The sequence below is a fragment of the Pseudophryne corroboree genome, chromosome 3 (genome assembly GCF_028390025.1).
Source record: "Pseudophryne corroboree isolate aPseCor3 chromosome 3, aPseCor3.hap2, whole genome shotgun sequence".
NCBI lineage: Eukaryota > Metazoa > Chordata > Amphibia > Anura > Myobatrachidae > Pseudophryne > Pseudophryne corroboree.
The window spans coordinates 97,272,712-97,285,649 of record NC_086446.1 but is presented as its reverse complement, the minus strand read 5'-3'; the positions used below and the strand labels follow the sequence as shown (position 1 = coordinate 97,285,649).

Here is a 12,938-nt window from a genome sequence, read left to right as displayed (position 1 = left end):
TGTGTTCCGACTCCCTCTGAAGCTAATGGTGTCCAGTAGCCTAAGAATCCAATCCATCCTGCACGCAGGTGAGTTGAAATTCTCTCCCCTAAGTCCCTCGATGCAGTGAGCCTGTTGCCAGCAGGACTCACTGAAAATAAAGAACCTAAAAACTTTTTCTAAGCAACTCTTTAAGAGAGCCACCTAGATTGCACCCTTCTCGGACGGGCACAAAAACCTAACTGAGGCTTGGAGGAGGGTCATAGGGGGAGGGGCCAGTACACACCATGTGATCCTAAAAGCTTGCTTTTGTGCCCTGTCTCCTGCGGAGCCGCTATTCCCCATGGTCCTGACGGAGTCCCCAGCATCCACTAGGACGTTAGAGAAATAGGATTATTTTCCGGTGTATGTGCAGGTGAGACTCGGACCACATGTCCAACTGGTCCCGCTAAAACCACTCTGGCATTTAACCTGCTACCGAATGGCCTCGTAGGCCGCAACCATCTTCTTCATCAACGGAACGTATTGATGGATTTGCACTGTTGCAAATTTGATCCGTCTCTGGATCCTCAGATCTCTTTCCACTGGAAAAACCAAACTCTCAACAGTTTGATGCCCTAAAAAGCCCAGGTGAACATATAGTAGCTTACATAGGATACATGTTGGAAGAGCTTGTGGAACCCACCTTGAGACATTAAAGAACAGCAAAACACCATAATTTAACACGCATACATTGCTACAGTATATATCACAGATAATGCACAATGAGCCTGATTCAGAGATGGATGGAAATTGGGTCAATTCTGCATCTTCGGTCACAGCGGATCAAAGAAGATATGCAAATGCCGCAGAAGGAGTCTTTTGTAAAAACATGCCCACTTTTCGGTGTTCTCAGCTCTGCTGCATGCATTGAAGAGGCAGCATCAGACAAACATCATGATCATTGGTCAGGTACAGAAACCTAATGGGCTTAAGGGCTGACATTATGTTGTAGTCACTCAACAAGAATTGGAATTCCTCACCTGGGGCAACATGTGTAGGTAGGTCTTTCTCCACGCACTGCTGCTCCCCCATCTCATAGGTCTCCTCTACTTTGACTTCCTCTGGATTGGATAATGGGGTCATGTTGTGGATTTCACTCTAAATAGTAAGCAAATTATTATTTTTATACAGCGTATGTAAGTGCAGGGGAAGAGACAACTGCATCAGAAGCTAGATATACTTGTGCTAAATCCTTCTCTCTGAATCCATTGGGGTACACTGGACTCTGGGGATCTAGAGCCTCCAACTGTATTTTGGCACTCTAAACAAACACAACATTGTTTGTATCTCCCCCCCCCCCCCTTTACTCCCATCTTGCGGTGAGAACGATACGATTTAACACAAATTTAAAAATCCTGTTAACTCTTATACTATGGAGGTATCCAATCCAGGTGGGCACACTCACAAAGGTGTTGTTCGTAGAATCTACAGATCAAAACAGCCCATCATTGGGACACAAAAACATTTAATTTATAAAATGTGATAAAAGTTACGCACAGAGCGCCACGTGGCTGCCTGACATAGCTGCTCAGCCAAACTTCCCCACATAACGCTTATTGGGCCTAATTCATGGTTGTTTGCAAAACAAAATTTTCCTCTAATGGGAAAAACCATGTGCAGTGCAAGGGGGGCAGATGTGACATGTGCAGAGAGAGTTAGATTTGGGTGGGGTGTGTTCAAGCTGAAATCTAAAATTGCAGTGTAAAAATAAAGCAGCCAGTATTTACCCTGCACAGACACAATATAACCCACCCAAATCCAACTCTCTCTGCACATGTTACAACTGCCACACCTGCAGTGCACATGGTTTTGTCCATTAGAGGAAAATAGGGATTTTTATTTACTTACCATAAAATCTCTCTCTCTGATTCCATCTGGGGGACGCTGCGTGTGAACGGATGGGTTAGAGTGTGTGGGAAGGGAGCTTTGGCACAGAACCTATAAAAAAAAACCTAAGCCCTCCCCCCTCTAACCTCTCCCATCTCCAGCCTGACTATCAAGTTTCCTCAGTTAACGTTTAGCAAAGCCGGAAGAGGCAAACAGAAGCCAACCAATAAACCAGACAAAAAGGGAGGGATCGCAGCGTCCCCCAGATGGAATCAGAGAAAGAGATTTTACGGTAAGTAAACAAAAATCCCTATATCTCTTTCATCCATCTGGGGGACGCTGCGTGTGAACTGATGGGACTTCCCAAAGCCAGTTAAATAGAGGAGGGAGAACCAGACGGTAGAGCCGTCTGTAAAATCTGACGCCCAACAGAGGCAGTCTCCAAACCAAAAGTATGAAAACGGTAAAACCTGGTGAAGGTATTCACGGAATACCAAGTTGCCGCTCTACACAACTGCTCAACTGAAACACCACCGCAAACAGCCCAGGAGGCTCCAACAGCTCTAGTTGAATGAGCCCTCAACGAGTCAGGAACAGGTGATGCTGAAGAAACATAGGCCTGTCGAATAGCAGAAGTAACCCAACGCACCACCGTGTTTTTAGAAGCCGGCCAATCACGCATGGGCGCATCAATTAAAACTAACAAGGTATCCATACGATGAATAGACTCCGTACGGGACAAATAAATGCGTAATGCTCGAACCACATCCAATAAGGCAAAATGACTATCCTTTCCAGAAGAAACTGGAACACATGCTGGAAGTACTACAGCCCTCATTCAGAGTTGTTCGCTCGTTCTTTTTCATCGCATCGCAGCGATTTTCCGCAAACTGCGCATGCGCAATGTTCGCACTGCGGCTGCGCCAAGTAAATTTGCTAAGAAGTTTGGTATTTTACTCACGGCATTACAAGGTTTTTTCTTCGTTCTGGTGATCGGAGTGTGATTGACAGGAAGTGGGTGTTTCTGGGTGGAAACTGGCTGTTTTATGGGTGTGTGTGAAAAAACGCTGCCGTTTCTGGGAAAAACGCGGGAGTGGCTGGAGAAACGGGGGAGTGTCTGGGCAAACGCTGGGTGTGTTTGTGACGTCAAACCAGGAACGAAACTGACTGAACTGATCGCAGTGGCAGAGTAGGTGTCGAGCTACTCAGAAACTGCTTAGAAATTTCTATTCGCAATTTTGAGAATCTTTCGTTCGCAATTTTGCTAAGCTAAGATTCACTCCCAGTAGGCGGCGGCTTAGCGTGTGCAATGCTGCTAAAAGCAGCTTGCGAGCGAACAACTCGGAATGAGGGCCTATGTCCTGATTCATATGAAAAGTCGACAACTTTTGGTAAGAAGGAAGGCCTTGTACGTAAGACTACACGATCGTCATGAAAAACTAACAAAGGCGGTCTGCAAGAAAGCTCCAACTCTGAAACACACCTGGCCAAAGCAATGCGCAAAAGAAAAACCACCTTCAGCGTAAGAAACGTAATTCAACAGTTTCCAGTGGCTCAAACGGAGGTCTCTGAAGGGCTCGAAGAACCAAATGTAAGTCCCAGGGTGGAACCGGAGGAACAAACAGAGGTTGAATCCTGATGACACCCTGAAGGAATGTTTGGACCTCTGGAATGAGGGCCAATCGTTTCTGGAAAAGTATCGACAATGCTGAAATCTGACCCTTAAGGGGAGACAAACGAAGCCCTTTAGTCAGACCATCCTGAAGGAAGGATAACAGGCGAGGTAAACGAAAGATGTGGCGACAACCCACGTCTTTCACACCAAGCAATGTAGATACGCCATACCCTGTGATAAATCCGAGAGGTGACTGGCTTCCTAGCCTGAAGCATAGTCTGGACAACAGGTCGAGATAACCCTTTTGCCCTTAAAATGTTGGATACAAGAACCATGCCATCAAAGCCAGACGATTTAAATCGTGGTGGCGATAAGGACCTTGTTGAAGTAGATCGGGCCGCGGAGGTAGACGGAACGGGTCTTTGGTAAACATGCTGTGAAGAAGAGAGTACCAAGGACGACGAGGCCAGTCTGGTGCTATAAGAATGACCGGGAGACCCTCTCTCCGAATGCGTGGAAGCAGACATGGTAGCAAGGGGAATGGAGCGAACACATATCCCAGGTGAAAATGCCACGGCGCCGTTAACGCATCAATTAGCGTTGCTTGAGGATCCTGAGCTCGTGAGCCGTACCGAGGCAGCTTTTGGTCGAGACGAGACGCCATGAGGTCGATGTCGGGTGCTCCCCACAGAGATACTAGTGTCAGAAAAACCTCTTGATGTAGTTCCCATTCTCCCGGATGTATGGTGTGACAGCTTAAGAAATCTGCTTCCCAGTTGTCCACTCCTGGAATGTGAATTGCGGAGATGGTTGGAATCCACCATTCCGCTCACTGGAGAATATGGGTGACATCCTTCATGGCTCTCCAGCTGCGAGTTCCGCCCCGTTTGTTTATGTAAGCCACGGCCTTGGCGTTGTCCGATTGAATGCGCACCAGGTAACCCTGGACGCTGCCTTGTACCTGAATCAGAGCATACCGAATTGCTCTCAACTCCAAAATGTTGATGGATAACTTCGACTCCTGACTGGTCCAGACTCCCTGGAACTGCTGCGATTGAAACATCGCCCCCCAACCGGTGATGCTGGCATCCGTGGTGACCATCATCCAATCCCAAATAGTGAACGGTGACCCCTTGGTTAAACTGGGACTGTGAAGCCACCAATGGAGAGACTGTCGAGTCTGAGTTGACAGCCGGCATAACTGTAAGTCCAGATGCGGACCCGTTTTATTCCAAGAGCCCAAAATCTGAGCCTGAAGGGGCCGAGCATGGAATCTGCCATACGGCACCGCCTCGAAGGTCGCCACCATCTTGCCCAACACCTGCATACATATAAGTACTGAGACTCTCGGCAATTGTAACAGGGAGCGGACTCTGGATTGCAGATCCTGACGTTTGTCTGGAGGTAGAAAAACTTTCTAGAGTCCTTGTGTCGAATAAGAGACCTAGAAACGCCATCTCCTGAGAGGGGATCAAGGACGATTTCCGGAAATTCACAATCCATCCAGATGACTGTAGATTCTTTGTGGTGAGTTGCAAGCGCTGCTGAAGAAGATCCTGTGATGGAGCTTTGAGCAACAAATCGTCCATGTAAGGAGTAATGTTGATCCCCTCACATCTGAGAATCACCACTACGTGACCCAATATCTTGGTAAATACTCGGGGGGCCGTGGATAGACCGAACGGAAGAGCTTGAAACTGGAAATGCCAAGGACCAATTGCGAACCTCAAAAGATGTTGATGACATGTCCAAATGGGAACATGGAGATATGCGTCCTTGATGTCTATAGATGCCAAATATTCCTCCAGTTCCATGGCCGCAATGATTGAACGAATCGATTCCATTTTGAACCTTTGGACAGAAAGATACGGATTCAGTCCTTTTAGATTTAAAATGGGTCGAAATGAACCGTCCGGCTTGTTTACGAGAAAAAGACTCGAGGAAAAGCCTGGACCCCGTTGTAGTCTGGGAACTGCAATAATTACTCCATTTTGTAAAAGTGTGGAAGTTGCCTGAATTAGTGCTCGTTGTCTGGAGGGATCGCATGGTAGAGGAGTCATGAAAAAACGGTCTGGAACAGGTTCCTTGAGATCCAAAATGTAACCTCGGGTAATGACCCCCGTCACCCACTGATCTGGGTGCAACAGGAGCCACACTGCTTTGAAATGTAGTAACCGCGCCCCTACCACGAATGATCCCTCCGGAGACCTCCCTGCGTCATGCGGCAGGCTTGACTGCTGGTCTGCGAGGAGCCTGTGATCCTCTACCACGTTACGCACCTCTGCGTGGAAATCTTGAAAAGGCTTGAAAGGACTGGAAACCGCCCCTGCCCCGAGTACGAAAGGACCAAAACTTAGTTGGTTTCAGCTTCTGAGGAGCAACTGGAAGAAACTGGCTTTTGCCACCCGCAGTATCAAAGATAATCCGTGTAAGTTCCGGACCAAAGAGGAATTCTCCTTCAAACGGCACGGCTGTCAAGGTCTGTTTTGAATCAGAGTCAGCATTCCAAACGCGTAGCCAGAGGGAACGTCTTGCGGTAACCGCTAAAGCAGAAACACGTGATTGGAGTGAGGCTGAATCCAACAAGGCCTCACCAACATAAGTGAGAGCCTCAGAAATCTGTTCAGCTAATTGAATAGCCTCTGATGGGTCCTCAGACAGCATGCCCGACACCACTCGAGCTAACCAGTCATCTATGGCTTTAAGGACATAGGCACCAGCGAGAACTGGACGGAGAGAAATACCTGATAAGGCAAAGACAGATTTAAGAATCGCCTCAATCTTCCTATCTGTTGGATCTTTAAGAGTCACTGATTTTACCGAAGGAATTACTGTAGCCTTCGTCAGGTGAGAAATAGGAGCATCCACCTTTGGAGCCATTTCCCAGAATTTTGTGTCCTCTTCAGCAAACGGATAAAGAAACCGTAACTTCTTAGGAGCCTGAAAATGGGAAACCGGCTTAAGCCAAGGCTCCTTCAAGGTGTTTGCAAAATGTGTATATGAGGGAAAGACAGCTACTTGTCTTTTCTGTCATTTGAAAAAGGCAGACGAAGTCTCAGCCTCTACTGTATCCTGAAGATTAAGAGTTTGACGTCTGGCTTCGATCAATAACCTGACCCCGTAACTGGCAGACGGTTTCTCATCTTCCCAGGTGGAAGCATCCTCCCACTCAGAAGCTAGCTCACCCTCCTCCAAAGGAGAGACCAAATCTAACTCCTCACCTGGAAACGTGATAGCGGGCAGTGGATGCTGTCTTTTAGTGGCTGCTGAACCCGAAGCAGTTACCAGTTTGTTAACAGACTGTGCTAAATCCGAAAGACATTTGCCCATTTGTCTAGCCCAAGGTGGTTCCTCAGCCGATAGATTTGAATCAGTGCCCGACTGGGATTGACGCAAATCCGCAATAGCATCGGCCATGTTCCTAGCCCACGGAGGAATAGAGTGATCTACAGATCCACCAAACTGTTCAACAACAGGTGCCCCAGAGCATGCATTGCAGAGAGAACCCGGATCCGTGCTACCCTTAACCAGCTTGGATCTGCACTGAGAACAGGCAAAATAAACAGCCGAGCATGCCTTCCCTTTGGCAGATTTGTCCGGCTTATTGGCCATACTGCTGTGAAAAATAATCACCCTCTGTCCTAAAAAGGTAAATACACAGCACAGTGTAACCCCTCACTCCTGTCTGTAAAAACGAATCCTCTCTGTATAAGAACAAAGGAGTGAGAAGTGGGGCTAGTATAACAAGCAAGCCTCTACTTTAATATATAAAAAGGGGTAGGAGTAGACACACAGTATACTTGCAGTTAGCTGATCCCCTGGTGAAAAAAAAAAAACTAAGTGTGTGTGTGTCCGGAGCTCAGCATCCCCCGCCGCCTGCAGCGGCGTGGAGAAGATGGCGACCGCTGAAGAAACCCGCCCCCACAGACTGAGGAGGGCGGCACTGAACATCCTCTGAGTGGGAGAAGGAGCCGGGAACTAAAGCGGACTGGTGCTAGTGAGCGGGAGCAGCGCCTGGGCTCCACAGACTGTAGCTGTATTAGGCAGTAGGCTGCTTCACAGCCCTAGTGTCCTGGGGAGCTGTCAGGCCGCTTCTATTAGATAGCGGACCGTGCACGCCCCCCCCTCCCGCCACAGCGCTTGCTGTATATCAACCACAGCGCTCACTGCATACACAGCCACACACACACAAAGCTATGGGGGGGAAGGGGGATGGGGGAAAAACAGCCCAACACTATCAGACAGGATGTGGCTGTCATTCTCATTCTCTTCCCCCTACCTGAAAAATTGCCTTCTCGGATCCTCAGTCCGGATATAGGGAGCCCCAGTCAGTAAAAGGTGGTGACTTCCCCAGCGGCTGTAAAGAGCGGGAAAACCACTAACTACTCCCCGCTCAAAGTACAACTGTCACCCGTAAACAGGGACTTAGGGTACATGTAGAACAAATAGAAAATCAAAGAAAAGAAACCTAACTAAAATCCCAAGCAAGGAACGGTGCCTGCACTCTCCAGGCAAAAAACTTAAACTGAGGAAACTTGATAGTCAGGCTGGAGATGGGAGGGGTTAGAAGGCTTAGTTTTTTTTTTATAGGTTCTGTGCCAAAGCTCCCTTCCCACACTCTCTAACCCATCAGTTCTCACGCAGCGTCCCCCAGATGGATGAAAGAGAAATGTTGTTTTGCAATCAACCTTGAATTAGGCCCATTGTTCCATGGTCCCACTGCGGTATTGGCAAATGACAGAACTGATCCACCTAGATTGCCTTTTGATCATCCATTTTCCTAACTTGTGGAGTCCTATCAACATGGATTTCCAATGCCCTAATATCCAGAGGTGGGAAGTATCTCCCTTCTCCTCCAAAGACTGATTCTGACCCAGACTGCTGGAAATCACAATGTACTGCTACAGAATACAACCTAACAAAAAAATCCAACCTGAATAACCCCCATAGAGTATTACGTGACGGAGTGCAGTAGCTCTTACATGATTATTCTGCGGTATACTGTGGTCTTCTGTAATTCTTTGGGATGAACTGGGACACTTATCTGGAGGTTTTTCATTATTACATTCATCTGTTGAAAACACACACTATAAATGAGTAATGGCATTATTAACTGAATCGTAAATTATAATCTTAAGTGGGGAAGGTGCACGGGAGGTTGGGTGGGTTGGGGGAGGGGGTGTAAGGTCACACAGACTCAAGTTAGGTACAAAAACCAGGCACTAACTCCTAGAGTGAACAGTGGATCAATGCTAAGCATAAAAACAAAATAAGTTGTAAAATGATCGCCCAATAAAGAATGTTTCCTGAATACCTACAATTTTCTAATGGCTTTCTGGCGCCAAACACAAATATCAGAAGGTTGGCGCAAAGACGGCTGATCATTAACCAGTGGCTATACAAACATGCCAAGGAACACTAGGCTAGGCCTATGGGAGGTTAAGGGATGCCTGAATCACGGACTGGATCAGGACCTAAAGACTAACATCTTCCTGACACCAATGAGTCTTATGGCTTGGGACAGTCAAAAATCATGATGTCTCCACTTACCTGGGGGTGTGAAGTATTGGTGATTTTCCTTCATCACGTTCTTGTGCGGATCCTTGTCTCCTTTTATATACTCCCACTCCTCCTTGGAGAAATAGACAGTAACATCTTCAGACATTACAGGAACCTGACACACACAGTGACACAATCACCCAGACACCACCCCTGGCGTTTCTGTATAATGTCCCATTCCCAGCAGTCACCTCTCCTGTCAGCAGCTGAATGATCTTGTTGGTGAGTTCCAGGATCTTCTTGTCATTTTTCCTCTCTTGTGTCAATGAATGAGGTGGAAGCTCCACGACAGGGCTCTGGGTCCTACCAAATCCTCCACATACCATAGGACTGCTGCTATGCGTAATTCGGCCACCAGACATCTTCAACACAATGTAATCCTGTGTATTACAATAAATTAAATTAAACAGAGGCACATGTGCTTCTGATTGGAGATAACAGTGTGTGTGTCCTTCAGGATCAACCTACCATTACATAATTACTGTCTAGAAACTAATGAAAATCATTACCTTCAAACCATGACTAATCCTCTGCCAGTCCCTGCTGTAGCAGCCAGTGACATAAGAGTGAGGTCACTGACATTCCCAGAATCCCTCACCTCTCCAGTTAGCAGATAAAGAATATCCAGGGTGAGATGCATTATCTTCTCAATCATGAGATTCCCGGCCTTGTCCATACTGAGTGATTCGGGAAGATCATCTAGACGTGACAACTTCATTTTAAGATGTAACGTCAATGGTCTGCTATAGACGCAAGCAGCGTGCAGCGTTCAGCTACAGAAACCTGTGGGAAGAATCGAAAGGAACAGACATGTTACTATAGGTTACTGTCAGCATGAACCAACAGCTGTTAGTGCGCGCACTGCCAGGACACTACTAAATAATGCAAATCGTGGGAGGACCTACTGGAGTGTATCTATGGAGAACATAAAATTCAACAGCAACTTTAATGGACCTAAGAGTAGGAACACGACAACAACTAATAAATAGGGTGAAGGATGGGACTCAAGGGACCATATGCGACAAAGAAAGCATTTGCATAGAGATCAGCAAGGAGGACGCTAACATACTACACTCCTTCTGTAGTCTTTGCCAAAACAGGGCCTCTGGGGCTCTAGTAAGCAGATTATACCAACCAGTGTGTGGATGGGGTGGGTGCTATCCCATGCCTGGAGTTATCCTTTCCAATACGTTGCAGAATATCTGACCAGGCCCAATAATTAGTGCATCGGCTCACCATTCAAATACTGGATTCTAAGCATAATGCCTTTAGACAGCTGTTTCCTACAATGTACTCAAATACCTGGGAGACGATTTGCAAGGTCCCCTGGTAGCTTCTAAAGACACAGCCTTTTTTTATGCTCACTCCTCACAATAAGTGAACATTGTTTATTGAACAGTAGCACCCTGAGTAATATAATTCCATGGGGTATATCTTTTAAGGTATTTTAACCACTTCCCCTTCTAAGGTTGGCAGTATATCTCTCCAATAGGCTGCACCCTTCTTCCTCAGTAACCTATCCCCCCCTACCAACAGGCTGCACCCTCCTTCCTCAGTTATCCCTTGTCCTCAATAGTACCCCTTTCAGACAGAAATGTCTGAAAGTCCCGGCAAATACCCGGCATTTCAGTGCCGGGTAGTTTTGCCGGGACCTGCCGGACCCCCCCCCTTCACACAGATATGCAAATTACCGGGTCGAGAATTTCGACCCGGTAATTTGCAGATCAACACGGGTATTTTGTCTGTGTGAAAGGGTCAACCCAGGTCATAATTCCAGGGTTAAAGTCCCGGGAATTACAACACGGCTTGACCCTTTCCACAGAAAAAGGACCAGTGTTTTTCATGAAATTACCAAGTGGAGCTGCTTCACCCGGTAATTTCATTTTTTGTCTGAAAGGGGTATAGGCTGCACCCTCCTGCTTTAGTAATCTATCCCTTGTCACCAATAGGCTGCACCCTCCTGCCTTACTAATCTATCCCTTGTCACCAATAGGCTGCAACCTCCTGCCTTAGTAACCTACCCCCCTCTCACCAATAGGCTGCACCCTCCTGCCTCCATAACCTATGATAGGCTGCTCCCTCCTGCCTCCATTACCTATTATACGCTGGACACCCCTGCTTCAGTAACCTATTCCCTCTCACCAATAGGCTGTACACTCCTGCCTCAGTATTGTAACCTCCTCACTAATTGGCTGCACTGTCCTGATTTAATAACCTATCCCCCTCTCACCAATAGGCAGCACCCTCCTGCCTCAGTAACCTATCCCCTCTCTCCAATAGGCTGCACCATCCTGCCTCCATAACCTATGATAGGTTATGGAGTCAGGAGGCTGCAGCATATTGGCGAGGAGGGACAGGTTACTGAAGCAGGAGGATGCAGCCTATTAGTGAGGGCAGGAGGGTGCAGTCTATCATAGCTTATGGAGTCAGGAGGGTGCAGCTAATTGTAGGTTATGGAGCCAGGAGGGTGCAGCCTATTGGAGAGAGAGGATAGATTACTGAGGCAGGAAGCTGCTGCCTATTGGTGAGAGGGGATAGGTTACCGAGGCAGGAGGCTGCTGCCTATTGGTGAGAGGGGTTAGGTTACTGAGGCAGAAGGCTGCTGCCTATTGGAGAGGATAGATTACTGAGGCAGGAGGCTGCTGCCTATTGGTGAGATGGGATAGGTTACTGAGGCAGGAGGCTGCTGCCTATTGGTGAGAGGGGATAGGTTACTGAGGCAGGAGGGTGCTGCTTATTGGTAAGAGGGGATAGGTAACGGAGTCAGGAGGATGCTACCTACTGGTGAAAGGGGATAGGTTACTGAGGCAGGAGGGTGCTGCCTATTGGTGAGAGGGGATAGGTTACTGAGGCAGGAGGGTACAGCGTATCATAGGTTATGAAGACAGTAGTATGCAGCCTATGATGCGCTGGACCCTCCTGCCTCAGTAACCGTTCCCCTCTCACCGATAGGCTGCACCCTCCTGCCCCAGTAACCTATGATAGGCTGCACCCTCCAGCCTCAGTAACCTAACCCCTCTGACCAATAGAGTTCACCTGCTGCCTACCCCTGTCACCAATAGGTTGCCTAGGTAACCTAGCCCCTCTCACCAGTATGCTGCGCCTTACATTTCTCCAGCTAGCGCCTAGCACCTATTAATTCACTCTTAGCCCTTGCCCACCCCCTTGTGTTTCCCTCTGGCTGCACAGACAATAAGGGGCCCACACTGCAGCAGCAGCAGCTGTGTACGGGGTGGGGGAGGGGTCACCTGTCCGGTCCGGCGATACCTGGCCGCCTCAGGGATAAACAAGACGTCACCCACCAGATGATCCCACCTGCACCGGCGCGCCGTACGTCTGGTGATCAGCAGCAGCTCAGTCTCCTCTCTGTGTACTGTGCGTGTCATTATCTAGCGTCACCGCTAGAAGACAACGTTTTATTCCAGTATGTCTTCACTGCAAGAACCATTTTGCTGAAGTCCACCAGCGTCTTACACTGTGGTTACAGATTCAGAAAAATCTATAGAAAAATGGCTGACATTGCCGGCTACAATCATACAAATTAAAGGCATACTTCCCAACATAACCCTCTCCAGGAGGGACAGAATGCTCGGTTTTTGGATTTTTCTCTTAATTTATCCATTAACCTGTTTTGAACAGGTTAATGGATAAGAAAGGTGTTTTCACCACAGGTGATGGCAATCATACATTACCAGGAAAGTCCAGGAACATAACATTTTCTCCCTCATGGAGAGGGTCAGGTAGGCAAGTATGCATAGAGGCATACCCTCCAACCGTACTTTTTTTAAAGGTACAGTACCTTTTTTTTATGGTCTGTACCGATTTTTGGCTCTCCAAACTTCCATTGAAAGTATAGGAAAAGGGATGTGGCCACGCCCCCTTCACCCACTGGCCACGCCCCCTTCACCCACTGACC

At 47.7% G+C, this 12,938-nt stretch overlaps 1 protein-coding gene across 6 annotated transcripts in view; it reads right to left on the bottom strand.

Moving 5' to 3' along the window:
• Window positions 1-12,424, bottom strand: part of LOC135054865 (oocyte zinc finger protein XlCOF7.1-like) — a 116,134-nt gene extending 103,710 nt beyond the window's left edge. Inside the window, exons 1-6 of one of the 6 annotated variants that reach the window (XM_063958271.1) lie at window positions 12,338-12,424; window positions 9,621-9,805; window positions 9,214-9,402; window positions 9,014-9,095; window positions 8,446-8,534; window positions 1,002-1,119 (exon numbers count right to left, since the gene is read on the bottom strand). In XM_063958271.1, coding sequence (XP_063814341.1) covers window positions 1,002-1,119; window positions 8,446-8,534; window positions 9,014-9,095; window positions 9,214-9,402; window positions 9,621-9,740 — 598 coding nt within the window. In that variant the 5' untranslated portion in view covers window positions 9,741-9,805; window positions 12,338-12,424. Of the gene's footprint in view, window positions 1-1,001; window positions 1,120-8,445; window positions 8,535-9,013; window positions 9,096-9,213; window positions 9,403-9,531; window positions 9,806-10,157; window positions 10,687-12,270 lie in introns of those variants that run through there. The other 5 variants (XM_063958270.1, XM_063958269.1, XM_063958273.1 and 2 more) reach the window with 5 other exon arrangements.
• Between the last annotated feature and the right edge of the window lie 514 nt (window positions 12,425-12,938).